The 24,416-nt window shown below is 45.1% G+C and overlaps 1 protein-coding gene across 2 annotated transcripts in view; it reads left to right on the top strand.

Moving 5' to 3' along the window:
* PIK3C3 (phosphatidylinositol 3-kinase catalytic subunit type 3) overlaps window positions 1-24,416 on the top strand; it is a 110,839-nt gene that overhangs the window by 11,110 nt on the left and 75,313 nt on the right. The window contains exons 5-15 of one of the 2 annotated variants that reach the window (XM_072992986.2): window positions 409-435; window positions 5,717-5,803; window positions 8,155-8,250; window positions 11,828-11,899; window positions 13,346-13,450; window positions 14,946-15,038; window positions 15,861-16,046; window positions 17,561-17,715; window positions 18,371-18,464; window positions 20,177-20,244; window positions 23,252-23,357. In XM_072992986.2, the coding sequence (XP_072849087.2) occupies window positions 409-435; window positions 5,717-5,803; window positions 8,155-8,250; window positions 11,828-11,899; window positions 13,346-13,450; window positions 14,946-15,038; window positions 15,861-16,046; window positions 17,561-17,715; window positions 18,371-18,464; window positions 20,177-20,244; window positions 23,252-23,357 (1,089 nt within the window). The remainder of the gene's footprint in view (window positions 1-408; window positions 436-5,716; window positions 5,804-8,154; window positions 8,251-11,827; window positions 11,900-13,345; window positions 13,451-14,945; window positions 15,039-15,860; window positions 16,047-17,560; window positions 17,716-18,370; window positions 18,465-20,176; window positions 20,245-23,251; window positions 23,358-24,416) is intronic. The other variant, XM_072992987.2, reaches the window with a different exon arrangement.

Genomic DNA, 24,416 nt, shown 5'->3' with positions numbered 1-24,416 from the left:
ACTGGAAGTAGACATCTGAGCATTTATTTGTTTGACCCTGTTGAAATGCCTGGAGCTTTCTAGGCCTGGTGCCTCTTGCAAGGGGTGCTGGTGGTGCATTTCCCCCCTCTCACCTCGCATTCCAGAGTGGCCCATCTGCACTCCATGGGGAAGGGTTGTGTTGTAGTGACTTTGGTACCACAGTGATCATGTAACGGGTGAACTTAAAACATACTTTGCATCTGATTGAGAATCTGTGGAACGTGAACGCCATTAATGCTCAGTCCAGAGAAAATGCCTTTGGCCAATTAGATCGATGTGAAATTTCCACAGAGATAGAAGGTTAGATTGGATTAGATGGTGGTTAATGAACTAGAAATGGTTGCTCCTTCAGCACATGTGACTAACGAACGGGTCTCTTTAATGTAGGCCTCTGACGAGGAGCGTTTGGAGGAAGTAAGTAACAAGGGGCCACGCCTGGCCAACACCCGTCTTCCAGAAATGTGCATGATTTCGACTTCCTAGCGACTAACATCCTAATAATCTGAGAACTTTCCCTGTGCTGCGGATAAAGACTGTTCGATACAGCTCTGGAGTTTGACTTGATACCTCTTAACCCTCCTATGCTTGTAAGAGCCCTTCATAAATTCACTATTGTGGGTTTGTTGACCCAAATTTTGTCAGGGAATATTTTTTCTTTCAAAACCCAGATCAACTTCAAATGCCTCTACGTCAATTATTCCACTGGTTCCTAACCTTTTTTTGGTTATTGACCTCTTTGAGAATATGATGAAAGCCATGGACTTCCTTTCCTAGACTGAAAAAAGTACCCTAATAATGTAATTCAACCACTTTTCCTCTTATGAAGAAAGTTTCCAATGTTCTGGGAAGTAAACTGAAGTTGTGGGGGGAGGCTTTTTCTTTATGCAACTGGTTCATGGACAATCCATGGACCACCATAGTACCCTAAATAATTCTACTTAAAGAAAAAAACATAGGAAGAGATCAGACATTTGCTTACGAATAGTAGCTCTTTCACTTCATATTGGGTCTCTAAGACTCTAAATACATTGCTTGTTCACTCAGGATATATTAAATAAAGACTTGTAATGGTTTTTATAATTTTAGAGTCTTAGAAACTCTTCTGAGGTATTATTTTTAGTGCAACAGCTGCATAGAATCACAGAATAATGGAATTGGAAGGGGCCAATAAGGCCATCAGATCCAACCCCCTGCTTAATGCCATCAAAGCAGATCTGAAAGAAGGTTGTCCCATTTTCTCTTGAATGCCTCCAGCATTGGAGCACTTCTCGAGGTCATTGGTTCCATTGTTGTGCTGCTCTAACAGTTAAGAAATCTAAGTTAAGCACATCTAAGAGATAGTTGTATCACGTCAGAGAAGGGAAAATGCAGTGGTGCCCTGCTTGACAACGTTAATACGTTCCGTTAAAATCGCTGTTAAGCGATATTGTCATCAAGCGAAAGAAGAACATTATCGTTAAGCAATTTCATCATCTGCTGGGGTAATCGTCAAGCGGGGCACCACTGTAATTCTCTGTCTTATTTCTAAGGTACCCCAACCCCGTTTTACTAAAACTCTTTCTGAATGCGGTTGAAATGACCACAGGACTAGAGATGGGCACAAATTCCTTTTTGGCCAAACGGGTTTGGTGCTTTGCAGCCCCACTGCCTCTGGGAGGCGCCCGTGCCGTGGCAATGCAAGTTGGACGAGACTTGAAAAGCAGCCTTGGGGTCTCTTGCATGACCCCTCGGGATCATACTTTGCCCCCTTCCCCAAAGATAGAGCATGGAAGGGTCATGACTTAGAGAAGAGTACACTTCTCATGACTGCTTTGGGAACAGTTTTGACCTCTAAAGCATAGGAGGGTTGATGGAAATGGATTTGCTCCCTTGAGGTTGGGCTTGTCACCCCTTTAATCACCTGGACTAAAAACTATGCACCCAGAAGTGTGTGTGTGTGGCATGGATTGTGTGGCTTTGTTTGGACTTTTGGAACTTCTGTGCTGAATAGCTTTTTTCAAAACGATGTATTGTGCTACACTCCTTTCCAGAAGAAAAAAAAAAGTCAGCATTTCTGTGAAGAACCCTTTCAGCCCTTTGATCTGTTTGAGAGAAGCAGATAGAAACGGTTGTAGAGTTTTGAATTTCTGGCAAAATTCTCTTAGCTACATAAATCAAAGTACAGAGGCTCACAGAGAAGTAGTTCCCTAATCGTCCACCTCTTTCTCATTAACTGGCACATTAACGCGATAACTCACTCTTAGACATTTGTAGGAAAAAGAATAGAAATGTTTTATTACTTACAGTTATGAACAGATAAAGTAGTCCTAGAACGAGGTGGAATTTGTAGCATGTATACATTACTTGAAACAGCGACGTCTGCGTTGGCTCGGGCACGTCGCGAGAACGGCTGATGGTCAGATTCCAAAGGATCTCCTGTGTGGAGAATTAGTGCAGCGAAATCGCCCCAAAGGGAGACCACAGCTGCGATACAAGGAGATCTGCAAGTGGGATCTGAAGGCCTTAGGAATGGACTTCAACAGATGGGAAACCCTGACATCAGAGTGTTCAGCCTGGAGGCATGTGGTGCATCATGGCCTCTCCCAATTTGAAGAGACCCTTGTCCAGCAGGCCGAGGCAAAGAGGCTGTCCTGAAAGCAGCAAAACCAGGGAGCTGGACAGGGGACAGATTGTATTGGTCATCAGTGTGGAAGGGATGGTCACTCTCGAATTGGCCTTCTCAGCCACACTAGACGCTCTTCCAAGAGCATGTTACCCTAGTCTCTTGAGACCAAAGGATGCCTACATTTTTATCCTCAGCCTTTCTGGGTGCTAGGTTTGGCTGAGAGGTAGGGACTGGCTTGAGGTTGCTCTGTGAGCCCCATGGCAGAGTCAAACTTAGGGCCTGGATAAGGGAGAGGCTCTATTAGGCTGCAGTTCCCATCAGTTTTAGTCAGCAGAGTTGTGGTTTAGGGAGCATGGGAGTTGCAATCCAAGAATACCTTTGGCCATCCCTTCTCTAATAGTGTACTAGTCTAGCTCTTTAGATCAGTGGCTCCCAAACTTGGTGCCTTAAACATTGGGGATCCACAATCCCAAGAAACTCTCGCTAGTACATTAAATTACAATCGCTTCTGGGATTTAGAATCTAAGAAATCTTAGACTGTAAATTGTGGACCCATGTTCTTGATCAGCCATTCTAAACTTTTTTTTTTGGGCCACAGCCATAAACACAATATGAAAGAAATATAAGGTGAATCAGGACTGTGTAAGCTGCATAATGAACCTTATAAGGTGGTGTGCAAAGAGTTGTTTCCAGTCTGTGGCCCCCTTCAAATGTGCCAGGGGCTCCCCATGGTCCCGTCTGAGAATGGCTGTGTCTAAATCATGCAAGACTTAATGCCCACAACACACACACACACAAATATTGGAGTGGAAAGACCCTTGCCAACGATGTGTATTTTCTTCACCAACTTCTCTGATAAGAAACAGGCAACCTGTATTACAGCTGTAGATTATCTTAGCTGAGATGCATTCACCTCTTGGCTGCATCTTTTCACAGTGGGTCAGGGCTCAGGAGTAGGGCTGTGCAGGGGTGACGCCCCTGGGGCTCCCTTATACCAGATGGACAACATCTGGAAGTCAGTGAATTTGATTTGCACCCTTCTCAGTCCCCCAAGGGACACGTCCCCCGTATCACATGTAACCCTGTTTAAAACATCAGCTCAGCCTTAAAACAAGATGTGTCAGGTGGGTGTGTCTTGTTTCAAGGAGCGTTTAGTGGCTTGAAAACTAGATGCACGCTGTATTCGAGAGGACCCGTTGGCTTGAGGAGAAGATGCGTGCTGCTCCCACACTTTGGTTTAGACCAGAACTCTGTGTTCAGAGGGTATTTGGTTGCCTCACTGCCAAAATTCAGTGGTGTTACGATGGCAAAGTTAAAAAATGGGCAACCTTGGACTTGCTTGATGAAGGACATGGGTTGCCTGCTGCCAACCCCCTACGTAACACACAATTGTATCAGTGCAGGCTGTGTAGATGTTGTGTTATAATGATGTCACTGGCAAATACTGGTTGACCTTTGCTGAGTACAATAGGATCCCCATCTGGGCATGAGATTAGTTCCAAGCCCCTGTGGATGCCGTTAAAAATGGATAGCAAAGTGGCTCCCTCTAGTGGTCAGTTCTGGTAACTTCTTTACACACACGCACACACACAGACACAGACACAGACACACACAACTTTTAATATATTCTGACTGTGGATAAGCGAATCATTGAGTACTGACCTCTTGTTGGTTCTCCTGTATAACTTTCCAGTTGTGTGAGTACTCCATTGGTGGAATGATCTAACATGGTCGTTTCATGTTTCCTACAAGTCCCATGTGGCGCATTTGGGAACTGACACTGCAGGGTTTTCTTTAGAGACGATAACCTTAAAAGCTTCTAACTAAATCATTTTTTTTAAAAAAGCATGTATCATGATAATTGCACAAATCTATTATCTCTAGCATTAGGGCTTTTCTTACCTGCTCCCACAGACAGCATGGGCTCTGCGCCAGAATTATACAGATGAAGTGTGTTGTGCAAATTAAACAATCCTCTTTTATGCTCATTTTCCCCCTAATTGTGCAGATTTTAAATATGCTTGTACCCAACCTTTTTAAATGTAAATTTTAAGTGTTGAAGCAAATAAACCCTCACACTTAGCTGTGAGGAGTATTAAGGCGAAGATTAGATGAACCATAGATTTTATCTGAACAAATTTAAAGAAATCAAGATGCACTGCAGGTTTAATAGTGGCGTATCATGTTTTCATACATTGGTTTAGTCTCAATGTCTGAAGAGGGGCAGAGGTAAGTTTGTGGAAGCTGGTCTTTTTGTGGAGGGTTCTTACTACAGTGGTGCCTTGCTTAACGAGGATAATCCGTTCCAGCAAAATCCTCATTAAGCTAAATAAAAAATCCCATTGAAACACATTGAAAACCCGTTCAGTGCATTCCAATGGGCTGAATAACTCACCATCCAGTGAAGATCCACCATAGGGGCAGCCATTTTTGGTGCCTGTAAAGCTAGGAATCCAAAAACACAGCGGGGAGCCATTTTACACAGCGGGTGGCCATTTTGAAGCCCCCAATCAGCTGTTTCAAAAATGTCGTAATGCGAAGAATCGGTTCCCGAAGCAAGGAACCGATTGTCGGGAAGTGAATTTTGCCTATTAAAACATTCCAAGCATTTTAAACCGTTTTTGAACATTTTAAGACACTTTAAAAATAGCGAAAACGGACCTGTCAAAACCATTGAAATGCATTGAAATGCATTCCAATGGGGGAACCGCGTTTCGCTTAGCGATGCTTACTATGGCGATTTTCGCTTAAGGACGGTAATCCGTTCCCATTGGAACGGATTATCCGGTTTTCAATGCATTCCTATGGGAAATGGTGTTTTGCTTAGCGATGTTTTTTTTTTAATCAATTAACATCGCTAAGCGAGGCACCACTGTATATGCTGTGACATTTGTGAACCCTCCAGGAGGGTCTGAGCTGTTTTTGCAGCAGCCTGAAACACATATTTTGCAGAACTATATGTTTATTTGAAATAATTTTGCTTGTTTTCAAAGTGGTGGGTGCCTCTTTTCCTTTGCTGCACGAATTTTAAATGACACATAAATACAGTGTATATATGTATATATCTCTATCTCTATTTCTTGATGGCAGCTCACCAAGTCACATCGGCAAGGTCACATGGTTAAGGTAGACTGGCTGGACAGACTGACCTTTCGAGAAATTGAGATGATCAACGAGGTAGGTTGAATTGTCACAAATGAGCTTTCAAACCTTGGACATCTTGCTGGATGAAATCATCTAGAATTCAGGGATTGTGCCCAAGTTTTTTTCTTTAGTCCATGCACATTCTGAAAAAAACAAACAAACAGCTTAATTTTCCAAGTTATTGGTTCTCAGCATCTACCTGGGGGAACCCAGAGTTTTCTCAAGGAGAACATCACTGATGGAGCATTGACTTCTGTGAAAGACACGTTATCCAACCTATTAGTGTTTTTCTGCATTGTGCAAAACCAGGATTGTGCAAGTTACATTTCAGAGTGTTCTTTTTCTTTTGTTTGCTGGTCAATCTCAATTCTGGCATTTGATGATTACCAACTTTAAGATTCCAGAAGTTTAGCTGCAAATGGTCTTTTGACGAGAAAATGGAATCTTTTATCTTTTGATACTTATCTGGTTTTCCTTGGCAAGAGTGGTAGCTGTGTGTTTGGTCACCTTGAATAGTTCTGAAAAAAAATCAGGACAAGGCCATATACAGTGATGCCTCGCAAGATGAAATAATTTGTTCCGTGAGTCACTTCGTATTGCGAAAATTTCATCTTGCGAATTTTCCCATAGGAATCCATTTTCAATGCATATGAATGCATTGGGGGAAAAAATCATCTTGCGAAGCATGGCCATAGAAAAATTAATTTTGCGAGTCACTGAAAAATTGCAAAACACTTTCGTCTTGTGAGTTTTTCGTTGCACGAGGCATTCATCTTGCGAGGCATCCCTGTAGTCTTTATTTGTTCTGAACTTTGTAAAATGCCACAGAATGGCTGGTCAGGACACCTGAAGACCAACATGATGAGTTCTTGAACTTCATGAACGTCTGGAACCAGACAAGCAGTACTGCATGCGGAGGAAAGCTTCCACCAGGCAAAACTGTTGATTTCGCTGAAATTGGCTGTTCCTGATGGTTTAAACAAATTTTTAATCCCAATTCTGATGGAGGCTGGCCTTGCTTCTGTTACCCTGCTGCTTTTCACTAGCCAAACAGAAACTCTTTGGGTTTCAAATGAAGGCAGAAAGCGGGAGAGGAAGGGAGAAATCAAATTGCTGGCCAGCTTTTGTTTAGAGAGATGGGTCATAAATTCCAAACCACTGGCTCTTGCAGACTGCAAACTACAGCCATCTCCATCTAAGCAGCTGTGCCTGGCTCCCAACGGCAGCCCATGAACCTTTTGGGACTTTAATAGTAAAATATAATTTTGGAGCTACCCACAAGAATTTGGTGCACAGCCTGAAGAAGGTGAATTATCATTGAAAACTTGCTCTATTTTTGTTTGTTTGTTTTCTTAATGGTCCAATAAAGATACTGTCTGTTCCTGCATTTGTATCTAATAATTCTCTTTTTGAATATGCCCAGGCACAGCCAGATTATGGCAACCAAACTATTACACTTAATTCTTCCTGTTGTCCCCTGGGCCCTTATTATTGACGTTTAGCGATGTTTCCCCACAGTTGAAAAGTCTAAGAAAGGTTTATTTCCCAGGTTTACATTTTTTAAAAAGGGATCACCCTTTATGCAGGCCCACTTAGGAGGTCTATAGGGAGAAGACAGCATCTTACCCACGTTTGCTAGAACGTGTGTCATCTTCTTCCATGATGTTGCTTCACACATACCTCTACAGCAGTGGTCCCCAACCTTGGGCCTCCAGATGTTCTTGGACTACAACTCCCAGAAGCTTTCACCACCACCTCTGCTGGCCAGGATTTCTGGGAGTTGAAGTCCAAGAACATCTGGAGGCCCAAGGCTGGGGACCACTGCTCTACAGTACTTTCTTTGAACATCGGGTTAAAAACCGGCCACCTGGGTTATGGGCTATTCTGGAGTTACACCTTTTGAGTGTGTAGTCCAAAGCAGTAATTCTTCCAAACACTCTCTTATTCTAAAGCCAGAGTGAGGAATGTGTAACCATCCGGTTGCCTGAGATCTCCTTTGGCTTCCCATCTCTCCTAAGTCCCGTCCAACTCTGCAAAAATGAGTACCATAAAAGGGTCACATCCTGTTCTCTATTGCAGAGAACCAGCCAGGATAACTGGTTGTTTCTCTGAAATGTGTGGTTGACTGTCTGGTTGCTGCTCCCAATTTTGGGATGAGGTAGGTTGAAATGGAAGTGGAAGGTGTATGGGTCCCTTGATTTCTGGAAACCTTCCCCCCTCCCCCGTGTTCCAACCTATTTTGTTCCTACAAATCCAGACCCCGATCCACCCCTTGAGAGCTCAAAGATGACATGTTTCTCTCCTTGATTTGCGAAGAGCTGTTCAACATGGCACTTCTCTTTAAGGCTTCCCATGTCATCTGCTTTTCCTCCTTTTAATTTCAGAGTGAGAAGCGGAGTTCTAATTTCATGTACTTGATGATCGAATTCCGCTGTGCCAAAAGTGATGACAAAGAATACGGGATCGTATATTACGAGAAGGTATGGTTTGTTTGAGGTTTTTTGCAAGTTCTTTGTCATACTTGTCTTTTTTATAAAGTGCCAAACACACACACACACACACACACAGACACACAGACACACACACACACACACACACACACACACACACGCCTGCCCGCTGGGATGAAATATTTCTTCCAGGGTGGCAGCCGAGGGATGCCATGTGGTGGGTGCTGAGGTATGCATGCAAATCACATGCCAAAGCTACAACATGATTACAGGACCCAATCTTTCATGGAATGCACTTCAGATTTATAGAATTTTAATAAGCATGGATGATTTTTGAGCGGTCTTGGATTTATTACCGCCTCCGTCGTCTCACGAACCCGGCGGCACATCACGTTTCTCTCATAGGAATATGCTATGTGCCATTATCTCTCTGATCAGTGGATGGCAGAGGGAGGCTTGTTCCAAGAGAGAGTTGCCATGTGGTCACCTTCACTCATTTTATAAATAAAATACAGTCATCAAGGGCAGGGATGAGAAGCCTTCCGAAGGCTGGGGATCAGACACCGCTGTCCCTGGACATCAGGGGCTGACCCCCACTTTTTCTTCCTACAAAAACTTTTTTTCCTGTTCTAAAAAAGCTATTATGTGCCTCCAGTGGCCCTAAAAAGGACATGGAGGGTAGGGTCATGTGGGCTCTCAAAGCAAAAACAAAGAGTACCACCTGGGGGGGGTGTCTAAGAACATTTCTGAGCAACATATTCTCTTCCTTTCTTCCAGGATTTTTTTGGAGGGGGGAGGAGGTTGCATGGGTACTACTCAGGTACCGGAAATGCTCTGTGTGTGTGGAGGGTGCACATGGTCTGCCCCATAGCTAAGGAGACCTGGAAGCCAGTGTCTTCTGGGAGAGAAATGGCTCATCTGTCCTTGCCTGTTTTCTCTCTTTAGCTGACTCTCAAATGTGATATAAAGGTGAACTCGTACAGCCTGTTGTAGGTTGTATTGAGCTCTGAAGGAAGAAGGAGAAGATGCAGTGTGTATTTGCTGTGGGTGAATATTCGCTGCTGGTGAATATTCGCTACTGACGAATATTCGCTGCGGGTGAATATTTGCTGCAGGTGAACTTCCAGGGGTCGTTTTTGGTCTGTTCCAAATAGAGATGGGCACGGACCTCCAGTTCGTTTACCACCAAGACAGGTGTTTGGCGCCCACTCGGAAGCAGTGCCCCCAGCTTCCCTATCGTGCCTCCTTTGGGTGCTGCTTCGGAGTGGGTGCCCGCCAGAAGGGGGTAGGGTGCCAAACCATGAACCAGGCCGAACCGCCCAGTTGGATGTTCGTGCCCAGATCTTGTTCCCAGGCTCTCTTACTTGGCCACTTGCACTGTTTTTCTACTTTTGCTATGTCCATGGGAAAGGGCATTTAGCAGGGGCAGCATCTAAAACAAGATTTCCATTGCCTGGACTGGGTTGAAAACTGTTTTCACTGAAGCTTGTTTAGATGGGCCTTCACGTCATGCATCTTATCTAATATCTTAATTGTGTTGTTTGTCTGTTTTTATTAGGTTGTTCCTATTTTGTAATTTTAATGGCCCATGTCCTGTTGTAGAAGTGTGGATTGAAAGGGCAATAGTGTTTTTATTGGGTTTCTAAAAAAAATTATTCATGGTTTTAAGTTGTGGGAGGGTTGTTGCTGTTGTCACTATTACCATTAGCTGGCCAGAGTAGTATTGTGTTTGGCTAGGATACAAATGTCATAAATACATAGATTTTGTAGGGGCGGGATAACCTATTCCTCCCCTTCCTCTCTTCTCCCCTCTCCTCAATGCTCCTTCCCTCTCCTCTCCTCTCCTCCCCTTCACTTCTCTTCTCTTTCCTCCTCTCTCCTCTCCGCCCCTTCCCTCTTTTCCCCTTCCCTTCTCTTCCCTGTCCTCCCCTCTCCTCCCCTTCCCTTCTGTTCCCTTCTCTTTCTTCCCTCTCCACCCTTTCCCTCTCCTCCCCTTCTCTCTTCCCTCTCCTCCCCTCTCCTCTCCACCTTTTCCCTCTCCACCCTTTCCCTCTCCTCCCCTTCTCTTCCCTCTCCTCCCCTCTCCTTTTCACCCTTTCCCTCTCCTCCCCTTCTCTCTTCCCTCTCCTCCCCTCTCCTCCCTTTCCCTCTCCTCCCCTTCCCTTCTCTCTCCTCCCCTTCTCTTCCCTCTCCTCCCCTCTCCTCTTCACCCTTTCCCTCTCCTCCCCTTCTCTTCCCTCTCCTCCCCTCTCCTCCCTTTCCCTCTCCTCCCCTTCCCTTCTCTCTCCTCCCCTTCTCTTCCCTCTCCTCCCCTCTCCTCTTCACCCTTTCCCTCTCCTCCCCTTCTCTTCCCTCTCCTCCCCTCTCCTCTCCACCCTTTCCCTCTTCACCCTTTCCCTCTCCTCCCCTTCCCTTCCGTCTCCTCTCCTCCCCTTCTCTTCCCTTCTCTTCCTTCCCTCTCCTCTCCACCCCTTCCCTCTCCTCTCCTCTCCTCTCCTCCCCTTCTCTTCTCTTCTCTTCCCTTCTCCTCTCATCCCTTCCACTTCTCTCCCCGCCTCTTTCCACCTCACCAGAGGCATCTCCACCAGCCTCCTCACAGTGACACAGAGCCATTTTGAAATATTTTCAGGGCCGATAGAAGCCGTGGGCTTGCTTTCTGTGGCTCGGGAGGAAAGGACCGGCCATAACGAAAGGAAGGAGATTTCAGCTAATGTTAGGAAGAACTTCCTAACAACCAGAGCCATTTGACAGTGGCAGTGATTGCTTCGGCAGAGGGGGGTGGACTTAACTTCATGGGAGATTGTGAAGCAAAGTTCGGAGACTGACCTTTCAGGGATGTTTTACCCGTGGATTCCTGCACTGGCCAGGGGCGGAACCCAGTGGCCCTCGGGGTCTCTTCCAGGTCTCCAATTCTGTGATTGTGTGGTTCTGGCCAGCGTGTATACCTTGAGGAAAGACAGCACTGTCTTCATGGCAGACAAGAGAGGGAAGCCAGGGGAACTTCTTAGTTAATAGTCTACTTGCTTTGGCCACTACCTGTAGTATAGTCTTGTGTGTGTGTGTGTGTGTTTCAGCAAGATCCCCCTCTGTTTTTACCCATGCTGTTGGGTGTTCAGTCGTTTAGTCGTGTCCGACTCTTCGTGACCCCATGGACCAAAGCACGCCAGGCCCACTTGTCTTCCACTGCCTCCCGGAGTTGTGTCAAATTCATGTTGGTTGCTTCGATGACACTGTCCAACCATCTCATCCTCGGTCGTCCCCTTCTCCTCTTGCCTTCACACTTTCCCAACATCAAAGTCTTTTCCAAGGAGTCTTCTCTTCTCATGAGATGGCCAAAGTACTGGAGCCTCAGCTTCAGGGTCTGTCCTTCCAATGAGCACTTGGGGTTGATTTCCTTTAGAATTGATAGGTTTGTTCTCTTTGCAGTCCAGGGGACTCTCAAGAGTCTCCTGTTGCACTGGCTGCTTATTTCAGTGGGACTCAATACCTTTGAATACCTTTGTGTTCAGCCTTGTCCCAGAAGCACATGAAGTAGAGTCAGTGTGTTGCACAGCTCTTGATAACTTGAGTGTTTTAATGTGCCTTCTTGAATGGCTTCCTCTTCCAGGATGGCGATGAGTCCTCTCCGATTCTAACAAGCTCTGAGATCGTCAAGGTTCCTGATCCCCAGATGTCAATGGTGAGTCATTTTCTGCACAGCATCAATCATCAGGTACAGCATGATGAAGTTCGATGGGGAGCCATGCAGATGTTTGCTGTGCTTTGGTCTTCGAGATACTGGGAAGAGAAAGGGCACCATCACAAAGAGGACTGAACCACTCTTTTCTAAATAATGGGCAGATCCTGAGTCCCATTCGCAGTTGGGAATTGATTAGATTGATCAAAATCCATCTTTGGGCTGTGCTGTTGCAGGAAGGATGCCGGCGTCAACAACAGGGTGCTGGTGATGAAAGACTTCCCTTTTCGATTTCCAGATGCAAAACGTTCGGAGGCAATGAGTCAGAAAGCAAACAGTGACATTTGGGATCAGTCTGCTGCTGAGAGGGATGTCATTCTCCTTGCGGAAGCAGACGGTGCCATTATATGCAATAGCTAAAATACATATGGATAAATATATACAGTCGTGCCCCGCTTAACAATTCCCCCACATTATGACGAATCCGCTTTACGATAATCTTTTTGCGATCACAATTGCGATTGCAAAACTATGGTCTAAATGGGGGGATTTTGCTTAGCGATGATCAGTTCCCTGCTTCGGGAACTGATTTTCACTTTACGATGATCAAAAACAGCTGATCGTTGGGTTTTCAAAATGGCTGCTGGGTCCTTAAAATGGCTCCCCACTGTGTTTAGGGACGGATTCCTTGCTATACAGGCACCGAAAATGGCTGCTGTATAGAGGATTTTCGCTGGACGGTGAGTTTTTACCCCATTGGAATGCATTGAACAGTATTCAGTGCGTTTCAGTGCGGTTTTTAATTTTGCTTTACGATGTTTTCACTTAACAGCGATTTTGTTGGAACAGATTATTGTTGTTAAGCGAGGCACTACTGTATCCAGTATATACGTAATGCTTACATACATCAGCATGGAATATGTACTGTATATACTGTACTGTATGTACCATGTACACATGTGTGCACATGTATATAAATTGTGCGAGTACATATATAAAATGTAAATATATATAAATATATATGTATGTGGGCATAGTAATTTATATATATGTAAATGTATATATAAGTACAGTGGACCCTTTACTTAAGGAATTAATCCGTATTGGAATGGTGGCTGCAAGTCGAAAAGTCTGTAGGTCGAGCCTCCATTGACCTACAATGCATTGAGAACCGATTAATCCCATAACTGGCCGTTTTTGTTCCATTTTTGTTGCATTTTGGTTTTTTTCTGGTCTGTAGGTCAATTCCCTGGCTGCAAGTGGAATCTAAATTTTGCAGCCAGAGAAGTCTGTAACTCGAAAAGTCTGTAAGTCGAGCCGTCTGTAAGTCAAGGGTCCACTGTATGTGAATATAAATACTTAGATTGATATGTAAAACACAATATGTGCATTTACTAAAATTTATTTATGCTTAAGTAATATGCTGATACGTTTAAAATATTTTTAAAGGAAAACCTAGTGGAAAGCAAGCATCACAAGCTGGCAAGAAGCTTAAGAAGCGGCCCGTCTGATCATGACCTCAAGCCCAATGCAGCTACCCGAGATCAGCTTAATGTAAGTTACCTTTCTGTCTCTCTCTCTCTTTCCAAAATCACCTATGTGGCACCACTGGCTGGGGATTATGGGTACTATAATCCACATAGGATAATGTTTCCACTGCCAGAACAGTGGCTGTAACTGTGTTTTCTCTGTTCAGATAGCTCGGATCCTAGCCCATAAACATGGCAGACCATGGTGTGCAAATGTATCTCCGGTTAGGGTCTTCCCTTTTAAATCCCCGTTGGCTGGCAGCAGGTCGGACCCAAAGGCAGTTTTGTAGCAAACCTTGCTTTTAGGCTTCCTGAACAAGCAGGAACGTGTCTGAGCCAGAGTTACAACTTGGGCGGGGCAGCTGGGGATTTCACCCACGATGCTGAAAGTTAGAGGACGAAGAAAATCAGCTGCTAGAAGGATGTAAACCTGAGCCTGGCATTCGCCGCTGGGATGATGCAAGCCGTGCTCGCCCAAGGCGTGTCTATTCCAGGAAGTCCTCCCACGACTGGAGGAAGTACGAAACAGGTGGGAGGAGGACTGTTATGTCTTGAGACCCAGCTGTTTTTCTTTTCACGTTGGTCCTTTTCCTGACTGTGGCAATCTCCTGTCGTCCAAGCTTAACCAAAATCCCTAAGCACCAGCATGGATCGTTACGGCTTCGGTTTGAGCGAAGGGAAAAAGCTTCATCACCCCCTCTACTCTTCTTTTCACGGAAGAGGGAGGACAAAAATACAGTGGCCTTTGGTTTGGTTTTGAAGGGTTGTGGCTTGGAGAGCATGAGCATGTTCCTGCTGAGTCCTGCAAATCCTTCTTTTGTTAACTTTTCCAGACCTTGGAGAGCCATACCCTCAAAACATGTACTGTTGTCTTTTTATACATATATGGCCATATTTTTCTAAAAACAGATGAAAAGCTTCTGGAGACTGAGATTGAACTCTAGCGTATGTTTGGGATTTTAGTGTGTGCTCTTCAGTCATATTGGAATGGATGCTGGCCAGGATTTCTGGGAGTTGAAGTCCAAGAACATCTGGAGGCCCAAGGTTGGGGACCACTGCTGTAACTCACTGGTTCTTAACCTTTGTTACTCAGATGTTTTTGGACTGCAACTCCCAGAAGCCTTCACCATCAGCTCTGCTGGATGAGGTTTCTGGGAGTTGCAGTTCAAAAACACCTGAGTAACAAAGGTTAAGAACCACTGCTGTAACTTACCCTCTTCACTGAAAAGATAAGGTTGAATTTCTCGAAACCTGCAGGAATTCCCCTATCCAGAACTCTGGGGACTTTAATTCAAGAAATTAAATTCCTGGCAGGTGTTTTTCAGTTCTTAGATTATTTGATTTCCGACTCTGGCTGTCACTTTGGTCCTGTGGAGAGGACTGGGGAAATGAGTGGGCAGGACTGAATCCCATGGGAGCTACAGGGGATTATGGGTCTGGGAACTTCTGCACACAACAACTCTCAGAAAAATGACCAAAGTTTATACGCGGTCACAAAACTGTGAATGTCTCTTGTGTAGATCATAGTGAGCTATCCCCCAACCAAGCAGTTGACCTATGAAGAACAGGATCTTGTCTGGAAATTCCGCTATTACCTAACTCATCAGGAAAAGGTATGTGATCAAATTAAATTTCCATTTTCATCATGCTCTAGTTTTTTAATTCTTGAGAATTAAAGCAACAACAACCCAAATCCACATTATAATATAAATTAATTGGGAGGGGAAAAAATCTTATACTGTATGTGCAAGTTTAAAAGCAGGTGTTTAAGTGCTTTTCTCCCATTGTAGCTCTTGTCTGAATCAGTACCCTCTGCCCAAGGATACAGTTGACTTTGTTTGTTTGCTTTTAAGTATATGCTACTTGAATGAATTCAAGGGACGTGGTGGCCCTGTGGGTTAAACCACAGAAGCCTTCGTGCTGCAAGGTCAGAAGGCCAGCCATCGTAAGATCGAATCCACATGACGGAGGGAGCTCCCGTCGCTTGTCCCAGTTCCTGCCAACCTAGCCATTCGAAAGCATGTAAAAATGCGAGTAGATAAATAGGGACCACCTTGGTGGGAAGGTCACAGTGTTCTGTGTCTAGTCGCGCTGGCCATGTGACCACGGAAACTGTCTTCAGACAAACGGTGGCTCTATGGCTTGGAGACGGGGATGAGCACCACACCCTAGAGTTGGACACGAGTGGACTAAACTTCAAGGCAAAACTTTACCTTACTTGAATGAATACTGCATTTAAGTCTCTGGCTGCAGAGCCAAAGGTTGGCAGTTTGATTCCCTACTGTGCCTCCTTGAGAGGGGGCTGGACTTGACGATCCTTAGAGTCCCTTCCAACGCTATGATTCTAAGATAGTTGTTGTTGTTATTGACATGTCATGCCTTGGGAAACAAGGAAGATCTGCTGTGTAGCTAATTGAATGTTTCCTTTCTTCCAGGCATTGACAAAGTTCTTGAAGTGCGTCAACTGGCATCTCCCACAAGAGGCCAAGCAAGCCTTGGAGCTTTTAGGGAAATGGAAGCCAATGGATGTGGAAGATTCCCTGGAACTTTTGTCCTCCCATTTCACCAACCCAACGGTGCGGCGCTATGCGGTCGCCAGATTGCAGCAGGCAGATGATGAGGTCTGGTTACGTCTCGGTTCTCCTTTGTTTGTGTGTGTGTGTTTGAGGAATGGGAGTGACTTCAGTCCACCATAATTTAAGTTGTCATATCCACATGTGTTTCTGAGGGACCTTTTAGGGCAGCCAAGGGGTTTTCAGCCCTTATTCTCCTGGCGTTTCACAACATGCTTTTATTCCCCCCCCCCCAATAATTCCTGTTTCTCACATGCTGCAGGTTCTATGCACTTGAGACAGAGGAAGTAAGTCTGTACCTAAGGAATATTTTAAAAACGAGGCATAGTCTATGAACGGTTGGACCCTACTTACGAAAATTGAGGAAAAAACCCATGTATGATTATAATATTTAATTAGAATTTATCATCCTTTGCTCATAATACCTCTCAGTGATAATATGTTGACATTATATTGACATTATATAGCCGCTCAGAGTGGTATAATTATACCAGATGGGCGGGATATAAATCATATAAATAAATAAATAAATAAATATTATAGCTGTAATCACATATATTTTTTTTTTAAAAAAAGGAATTTAAGAATAAAAATTAAATCCAGGTCAAATTAAAAAAGATCCAGAATTTCTGGACTGCAGTCCCCCAGAAGCTTGAAGGAATTCCCCTAGCTAGAATTCAAGGGGCTTTAATTCCAAAAAATTAAATTCCTGGCAGGTGTTTTTAAATTCTTAGAGGTGGTGATTTCAGACGCCTGCAGCCTTTTTGTCCTGTGGAGATGACTGGGAAATAGGCGGCAGGACTAAATTTCATGGGAGCTGCAAGGGGTTATGGGTCTGGTAGCCTCTGCCCATTAAGCTCTGCACAGAGTGACTTTGAGGGAAAAAAAACTACCCGAGATTAGATGTTGTGATGTTTATTTTTTAAAAAAATAATCACTGATTTTTAATGGTCAGTCTTTTTAAATGAGGGGCACAGGGGCATACCTTCTGTGGCCTGAAGGCTTCTGAGTGTTGTGCTCCCTGCTTTGCTTACCGGCATGGGGCTGCTCTAAGATATTTTGCTGCCAGAGGCGAAGCAGTAAATGATGTCTACCATCCCTAGCTCTGCAGTTCTGAGATGATGATCATCATCATCATTGTCATCCTACCATTGAGACACACAACAAGTGCCTTATCATGTGAGGCAGGCCATCCCACAAAACCTCCACCATCCCCATTTCCTGGAATTAAATTGCAGTAATAACAATTTTTTTTAAAAAAAACAGCCAGTTTGCTGCCCTTTAATGTTAGACACTGAGAACAGACGAGTAGATCCTGCAGCGAAACCCTTGTATGTTCTTCACGACCACCCTCACTGCCTGAGGTTCCTCCCTTTAACATAGACCCATGGGCACTATTCACCTTTTAATTTGCTCCCCATTTCCGTCCACTATCACCTGTTTCCTGTTTCCATCTCTTGTCTGGCTTTTGACATAGGTGGGCTTGTATCAAAGCGGAGATCCTGGGAGATGATCTGACTGCGGACTCTCCTTTTCACCCCTTCCTATTTTTTGCCATTCAGGATCTACTGATGTACCTGCTGCAGCTAGTTCAAGCACTGAAGTACGAAAACTTTGATGACATCAAGAATGGCTTGGAGCCCACCAAGAAGGACAGTCAGGGCGCCATGTCGGAGAGCATGGCTGCCTCTGGCATGAATGTGGCAGAAATAGACAGGTAGAGGAGAGGGGGTGGCTAAACGGGATGCAGCAAAAACTCCTGTAGTTTTGCAGGTAGAGTTCAGGGGGTCTAGCCCTTGTGTTTTGGGGAGTCAGGAAACCTTCCGCCCTCCTTAAGGGGGGCCCTCTGGGGTTTCCAGAAAACCTCCCCCCCTTTCCCCATGGTACCAATCTTTAGTGGTTTTCCCAGATGTTGTAAAGGTTCCCTAGTTCTAAACGGCTTTAAAAAATATGCCTCTTTTACGGCTTAGTTACCGGCAGTAAGAGCTTAAAAGGGAAATATGTTGGAATTCTTGGCCTGTCCACCCGTGGAATGCAGTGCTCGGGAGCACCTGTGAAATTGAAGGGATTTCCTCTTCGTGGTATACAAGGTGGTGTGAATTGTGCTAGGTCAAGCAAGATGGAGGAAAAAAATCTGGCATTGATGCGAGTATAAGAGAGTGAGCAGGAAAACCCGAGGGTCCCTGGATTTTTGACAGAACACAAGAAGGGTGTGATTTTTGACAGAACATAAGATCAGGCAAAAGTCTGAACAATTCGACACTCATTTATCCACCAACGTCACCCAAGACAAAGCAGCTTTGTAGGTGAGAGCCGTGAATGACTGAATGAATCGTCTAAAACTCTTCCTCTCTACTCCGTTGCTTCCCCAGCTCCCAGATCATCACGAGCCCATTGCCCCTTATATCCTCCCCACCGTCTTCAGCGAAGGCCAAAGGAGAGTCTGCCGACAGTGAGAATCTCGAGGTGAGGGTAACACTTTGGAAGTCAGTGCTGAGGTGAAGAGGAGGGAGGTTTGGGGCTGGACGAGTTCTCAGTTGAGTTCTGACCTCAAGGTACTCATGGGGGGAGCTGCTGGCAGATCTCTAGCCATCAGACAGTCATCCGTGGCATGGGTCAGGCAGTCACTCAGGGAAATCCTGCCTGATGAGAAGAATTTGTTTGTGGAAGGACAGCTAAGATGGGGCCAACCTGGCCTCCAGTGGGAGGGAGTTCCAAAGTCTGGGAGCAGCTGCAGAGAAGGCCCTCTCCTGTGTCCCCCACCAAGCATGGCTGTGAAAGTGGTGGGACGGAGAGAAGGGCCTGTCCCGATGATCTTAACACTCTACCTCGTGGTCCTTGAGAGAACTTGGATCCAAGCCATTTAGGACTTTAGAGCCAGGCTGAACCCTGTCTTACCATGTTTATTTCTCATCAGAAATGCTTGTGGTCATGCTCTCGGTATCTTATCCTTAAGAAACTCTCATTGATCGCGGACTCCCTTCTCTTTGAGTGTTTCTGACCCAGTACGTCCTTGAGAGTCCGTGTGATTTAGTGGATCGAGTGAAAGACTAAAGACTCAAGAGAGAACCTTGGTTTGAATTCCCACACTGCCATGGAAAACCATCTGAGGGTGCCCCTTAAATATCTCTCAGATCTTGAAAACTCCTATTAGGGTCTGTGTAAGTCAGATGCAGTTTAATGACACACAATGAACACATTTCTTTAGGGTTCTTGGAATTCCTTTTCTTGAAGCCCAGAATGCATGTGATATTACTCCGAGCTGTTCCTTTCTCCAGTGTAACAAACCCTAAGAATGGCATGGCCACGAAATATTTATACCGCGATTGTTGTGACCCGGACAGGAAAATGACCCTGAACAAATTAAAAGGCCAGATGGGCACGAACCGCCAGCTTGACGGTTCGTGCAAATTCATTTAGCCACCGAACAAGTTTGGAAGTGCCAAACACTTGTTCAGCCACAAAACAAACGGAAACAAACTGGTCCAATTGACATTTCATGCTGCTCTCTACAGTGTAAAAGCGGCCTGAACCATTTAAATCCATTTATGACAGCACACAGTGGCCGAGACCCTGTTGGATCTCTTTGTGTGTCATGTGAAGCTGTGGAAGCAATAGGAAAAAAATACATCAGGGCAGAAGTCATAGATACGGAACCCTTCCGCACGCATGGTTCGCAACCATTGTGAAATGAACTGTGCTACGGATGACACGGCCACGTTGCGAGCCGTGCAGTGGGGCACGATCCGTTCCGCACCTGTGACACAAAACACACAACTGGGACGTGAAGTACGATGGATTGGGAGCACTGGTGCCGTGGTTGTAAGGGTTGCAATCATTGCTTTATATTAGTTAGGCCAACTTGAACAGGATGGCAGCCAATGTGTTTACTTAAAAAAAGAAATGCACACCCCAATCCGAGTAGGATCACTGGGACCCCAACAGGCTTGTTGAAGAGCTGTGTTCTATCTCAGCACCAAAGCAAAACCAACAATGGATCCAGACGGATCCCTGCAAAGGGAGGGCATTTGATGGCCAAGGTGCCACAGCAGAGAAGGGGGGGGGAGGAGTCCATTATCCCACTTGACATCAGAATATTTTGTTGTTGCTGTTGTTCTGGAGGCAAATAGAGCTATTTTGCCAGAGTTCCTAACATTTGCTTCCCCATTTAATTTCAGCAAGACCTTTGTACCTTCTTGATCTCTCGGGCCTGCAAGAATTCCACACTGGCTAACTATTTATATTGGTACGTATGGAGATGACGTTGTTACCCCCGTGCCTGAATAATGGCTCCTCCATCCTCTTTCCCCTTGTCGGCACCTTTCTGGCTGAGCCACACAACGGAGAATGGGGGCCAGCTTTGACGTTCGCCATCTGAGTCTGTCGTTGCCGCAATTTAGAAGCAGCAAACGCTAAGAAGAAATATCATACAACTCACAGGTTGAGAAATGGAGGGAGAGACCACAGTACTGCTGGAGGGGGCACAGGGTCTGTTGTTGTGGCTGATCATTCAAATCCAGTCTTGCCATTGTGTAACAAACTCCAAATTTGTTCACCTACGGAAATAACACAGTTCAGCACCAGTTGCTGTCCGATTGTTCATTTGCAAAATATCCATGCAACCTCTTCATTATGAAGCCCCTCTGTCGGAGCCGGTTTCTTTCTTTCTCCTTTGTTCTTCCTTGAAGAAGTGAATTAGAGATGGACATTTCAGGTCAGACCTAACCCATTATTCTACCATGAAAAATGTCCACAAGCAGTCCCTTTCCATGGCTTTCTAATCTCCTTGGAACTTCTTTTTTTTTGCCCTTGGCAAAAATGGCCAATTTATCGCTAGCCCCTTCTCACCTCCTTCTTCCAGACATCTTTTCCCCCCCATTTCCCAGTGCCAAAATCTAGATGCCAGAACTACAGTGCCAGCAAATGGAGCTGTAAATCTTCACGTTTGTTGACCCGCTTCGGTAGGAGTTAGAAATTGTGAAAAAATTGAGAGGTAGAGGGGAAGGAATAGAGTAATCCTTCATAGGTACTTGGGACACGATTGCTGAGACAGAGCCATTCCGCCCCCTTTTCAGAGAGGAGAAGAATGTTGATGGGTTCCTAAAATGCATGGGTGATTGGCCTCACCACCCCCACCAAGGCATGGGGTAGACAGAAACAGGGTCCTTATGTATTAAGATTAGAGGTGGGGGACGAATTGCCATTTTGGTGAGTCATCCTGCTTCGTGGTCTGTCAAAGTCCCTAAAAAGAAGCCACAAAGTCCCTAAAAGAAGCCGCAGTTGCCATCTTTGCAAAGGGCAGCCAGTGTCCCTTAAGGCAGGCTGTGGCTGCAGAGGCCACCACAGTGGGCAGCGACGGATGGTGGCCACAACAGGTGGCAGTAGATGACGGTGACACCGGACGGTGGTGGATGGTGTTGGCGGCTAAGGTAGGGAGAGGATGGGGCCGGGGGTTAGGCTGTGGGGGTGGCCGCCTGCCTGTCATCCTGCCGATCAGTTGATTGACAAGCCCATAGGCAAAACGGGAAGGCCATAGGAAGAGAGGGAAGGCTAGCAATATGGCCCAAAATGGGGCAGTATTTGCCCCTTCATATTTGTTTGGGTCTCTGGCACTGACAAATAAGAAGGGATGAATATTTAGTGAATCAGCAATTTGTTACGAATATCGCAATCCGTTTTTTTATTTGGCCCCATGTCTAAATAGGTACTTGTGTCTTATATATGGCTTTGATCCAGAGTGTACCTAGCATGAATAACGGGTGAAGAATTTTGCCAGAAATTGTCAAGAGTGCTTCTTACTTCTTGCACATGCCATGTGTCTCACAGTGGGGGGTCAATAGATCCAGGGCAGTGTACCCTAGAAAGAGTTGCCGTACACTGTAATCAACTTGACAACACATCCTCATTCTGTCAATCAGTTACTCCCATTGTAGCTCTACATCTTGGATAGGTTGGTCTTGAATGATACATTAAGAGCCAGTGGCTTTACAAGAAACCTGCCTGTCATTTAGTGATATGAAGCAATCCAGCTGGAGTATTCTTTATTTTTAAAATTCATCTTGGTAGGGGATGGTTCTGGACCTATTGTCATGAGCATCATGAAATTTAACACAATGCTTCTGATATCTCAGTCCTGGTTTGTTGCGAGAACTATCTATACCAGGAAGCGAGAGCTAGGCATACGCTCGTGTTGAATGCATTCTCATCGGCTTACGGTGCTTTCCTGCTGCATTGTGAGCAATCTGTTTATCGATTGGGTTCCTCTTCTGCCTTTCTCTCTGTGTGCCAGTAGAAGAACGGCAAAGGGTGTGTATCCTTGAGGAGGGTGTTTCGTAGTCCAGGAGTGGCCCCTGAGGAGGCCCTCCCTTGGGTCCTCACCGAACGTTCTTCTGAATGTGCCAGGATCGAGAGAAAGGCCTCTCCCTCAGGGCAGGTTGGTTGGTGTGGGAAAGTATGCAGTGTTGGCATAAGATATGTGGAACTTGTGATCAATGAATTGGCTGGGGACCACCAGATCCTCCTAGGCTGTGCTCCTCTGGGTTGCCACTCTGAAGGAGGCCACAAAGATCATCCATGAGATGATTTCATGGCCGCCTTTGCTGGGGCACCAAGACTTTGGAATCAGCTCCTGCGCCTGGTTCCTCCCCTCCTAATGTTTAGAAGGCTACTGAAAATGCTGCTTTTACAAGAGATCTTTCCATGCAACGCTGGTTGATTCTTTAGCCTCTTCCTCTGCCTTTTATTTGAAATTACGCCTCTTGGGAGTGATGCTGTGTCTCATTGGTTGACTGTTTTATTGATTCCTATAACACTTGAACGTGTTTTTCTTTTGCTTGACATTGCAAACCGTGCAGGATAGTGCATTGCAATAATGGGACAGTATATAAAGTCAACAAACCCACCAAAACACACACACACACACACTTGGGTGTGTCTTAGTTGTGTGGCCAGTCACATATCTGTTGTGCCACTGAAATGCACTCTGGCATCTTTATCAGTTACCGTGGCAATTTACACAAACTGTACATGGAAACCAATAGGATGCCGGCCAGCATCCAAAGAGGTCCCACATACCATATTATTTTAGGATCTGCTCTGTTTTATCCCACTGTTGCAAACGTTGAAAGCGATTATTTGCAGATTTTTTTCTTTTTTTAATCATTGTATTATTTTTTTATGAGTTTTAAGTTCTGTGCATTGTTTTATCCGCTAGCCGTCTCAAGCTTTGGTTTCTTCTTCTGTTTTGTGGAAAGGTACGTGATTGTGGAATGTGAAGACCAAGACACGCAGCAGAGAGACCCGAGGACTCACGAGATGTACCTGAACGTCATGCGGAGATTTAGTCAAGCTCTGTTGAAGGTGAAGATTTTTGTTTTGTCAAAGGCTTAAACTTGGCTAAGGACCACCTACTTGGGTTCTGGACATAAAAACCCATAAGAAAAATGATAGAAAAATGTCTTCCTCTTGGTGATTTTTCCAAGTCTCACAAGGGGGAGGTGACATCTTGCTGACTCTTTCTTTTGCACCAACAAGATTTTTGAGTTTCTTGAGAAAATGATATCCCAGCCTCATTATCCTCATTTGTTCATGCCGTTATTTTCAGTCCTCAATTTTGCACTGCTCTGTCCCCTTTCCATAGAATCCTGGACGTGACTGATGCCATTTTGTCTAGGAATCATAATCCTTGTCATACTGTTCTAACCGTTAAGAAGGGTAGCAACAAACTGGAGCGCCTTCAGAGGCAACAAGGATGATCCTCGTACTGGAACCCAAGCCCTGTGGGGGAAATAACTGGGCAGGTTTAGCCTTGAGAAAAGAAGACTGAGGGGAGATAATGGGAGAGGACTTTTCAAAGTCTTGAAAAGTACGGATTTGGGGCAGGATTTGTTTTGGAACGCCCCAGATTGCAGGACATGTAATCATGGGCTCAAGTTACAAGAAGCCTAATTTCGGCTGGATATCAGGGAAAACTTCTTAACTGTTAGAGCAGTATGACAACGGAACCATTTACCTCAGGGGAAGGTGGTGAGCACTCCAATGCTGGAGGCCTTCAAGAGAAAACTGGCAACCGTCTGTCAGATCTGCTTTGATTTTGGTCTGGATGGCCTTATAGACCCTTTCCAACTCCATTATTCTAATATGATATCATTCAGTTCTGTGTAGTGTGTGTGTATGTATATATATATATATAAAATCCTGTGAAGAGAAATCTGGTTTCAAGGAGAAATGGGGGAATGGGATTTTATTTCTCACCTTTTTTTGCCAAGACCAAGGCACCAATGAATGAATGAATGAAAGAATGAATGAATGTTAAAAAAAGACCATGGAAGTCACATCCCTAGTCCAAGGTGCAGAACGTCTATGGGGCGGAGGGCGGATTGCTTCTGGGTTCATTGCTCCTTTGTGAGGGAGAGGCAT

This window comes from Pogona vitticeps, chromosome 2, assembly GCF_051106095.1.
Source record: "Pogona vitticeps strain Pit_001003342236 chromosome 2, PviZW2.1, whole genome shotgun sequence".
Taxonomy (NCBI): Eukaryota; Metazoa; Chordata; class Lepidosauria; order Squamata; family Agamidae; genus Pogona; species Pogona vitticeps.
Note: the sequence above shows the minus strand (reverse complement) of the source record. Positions and strands in the feature narration are given on the sequence as shown.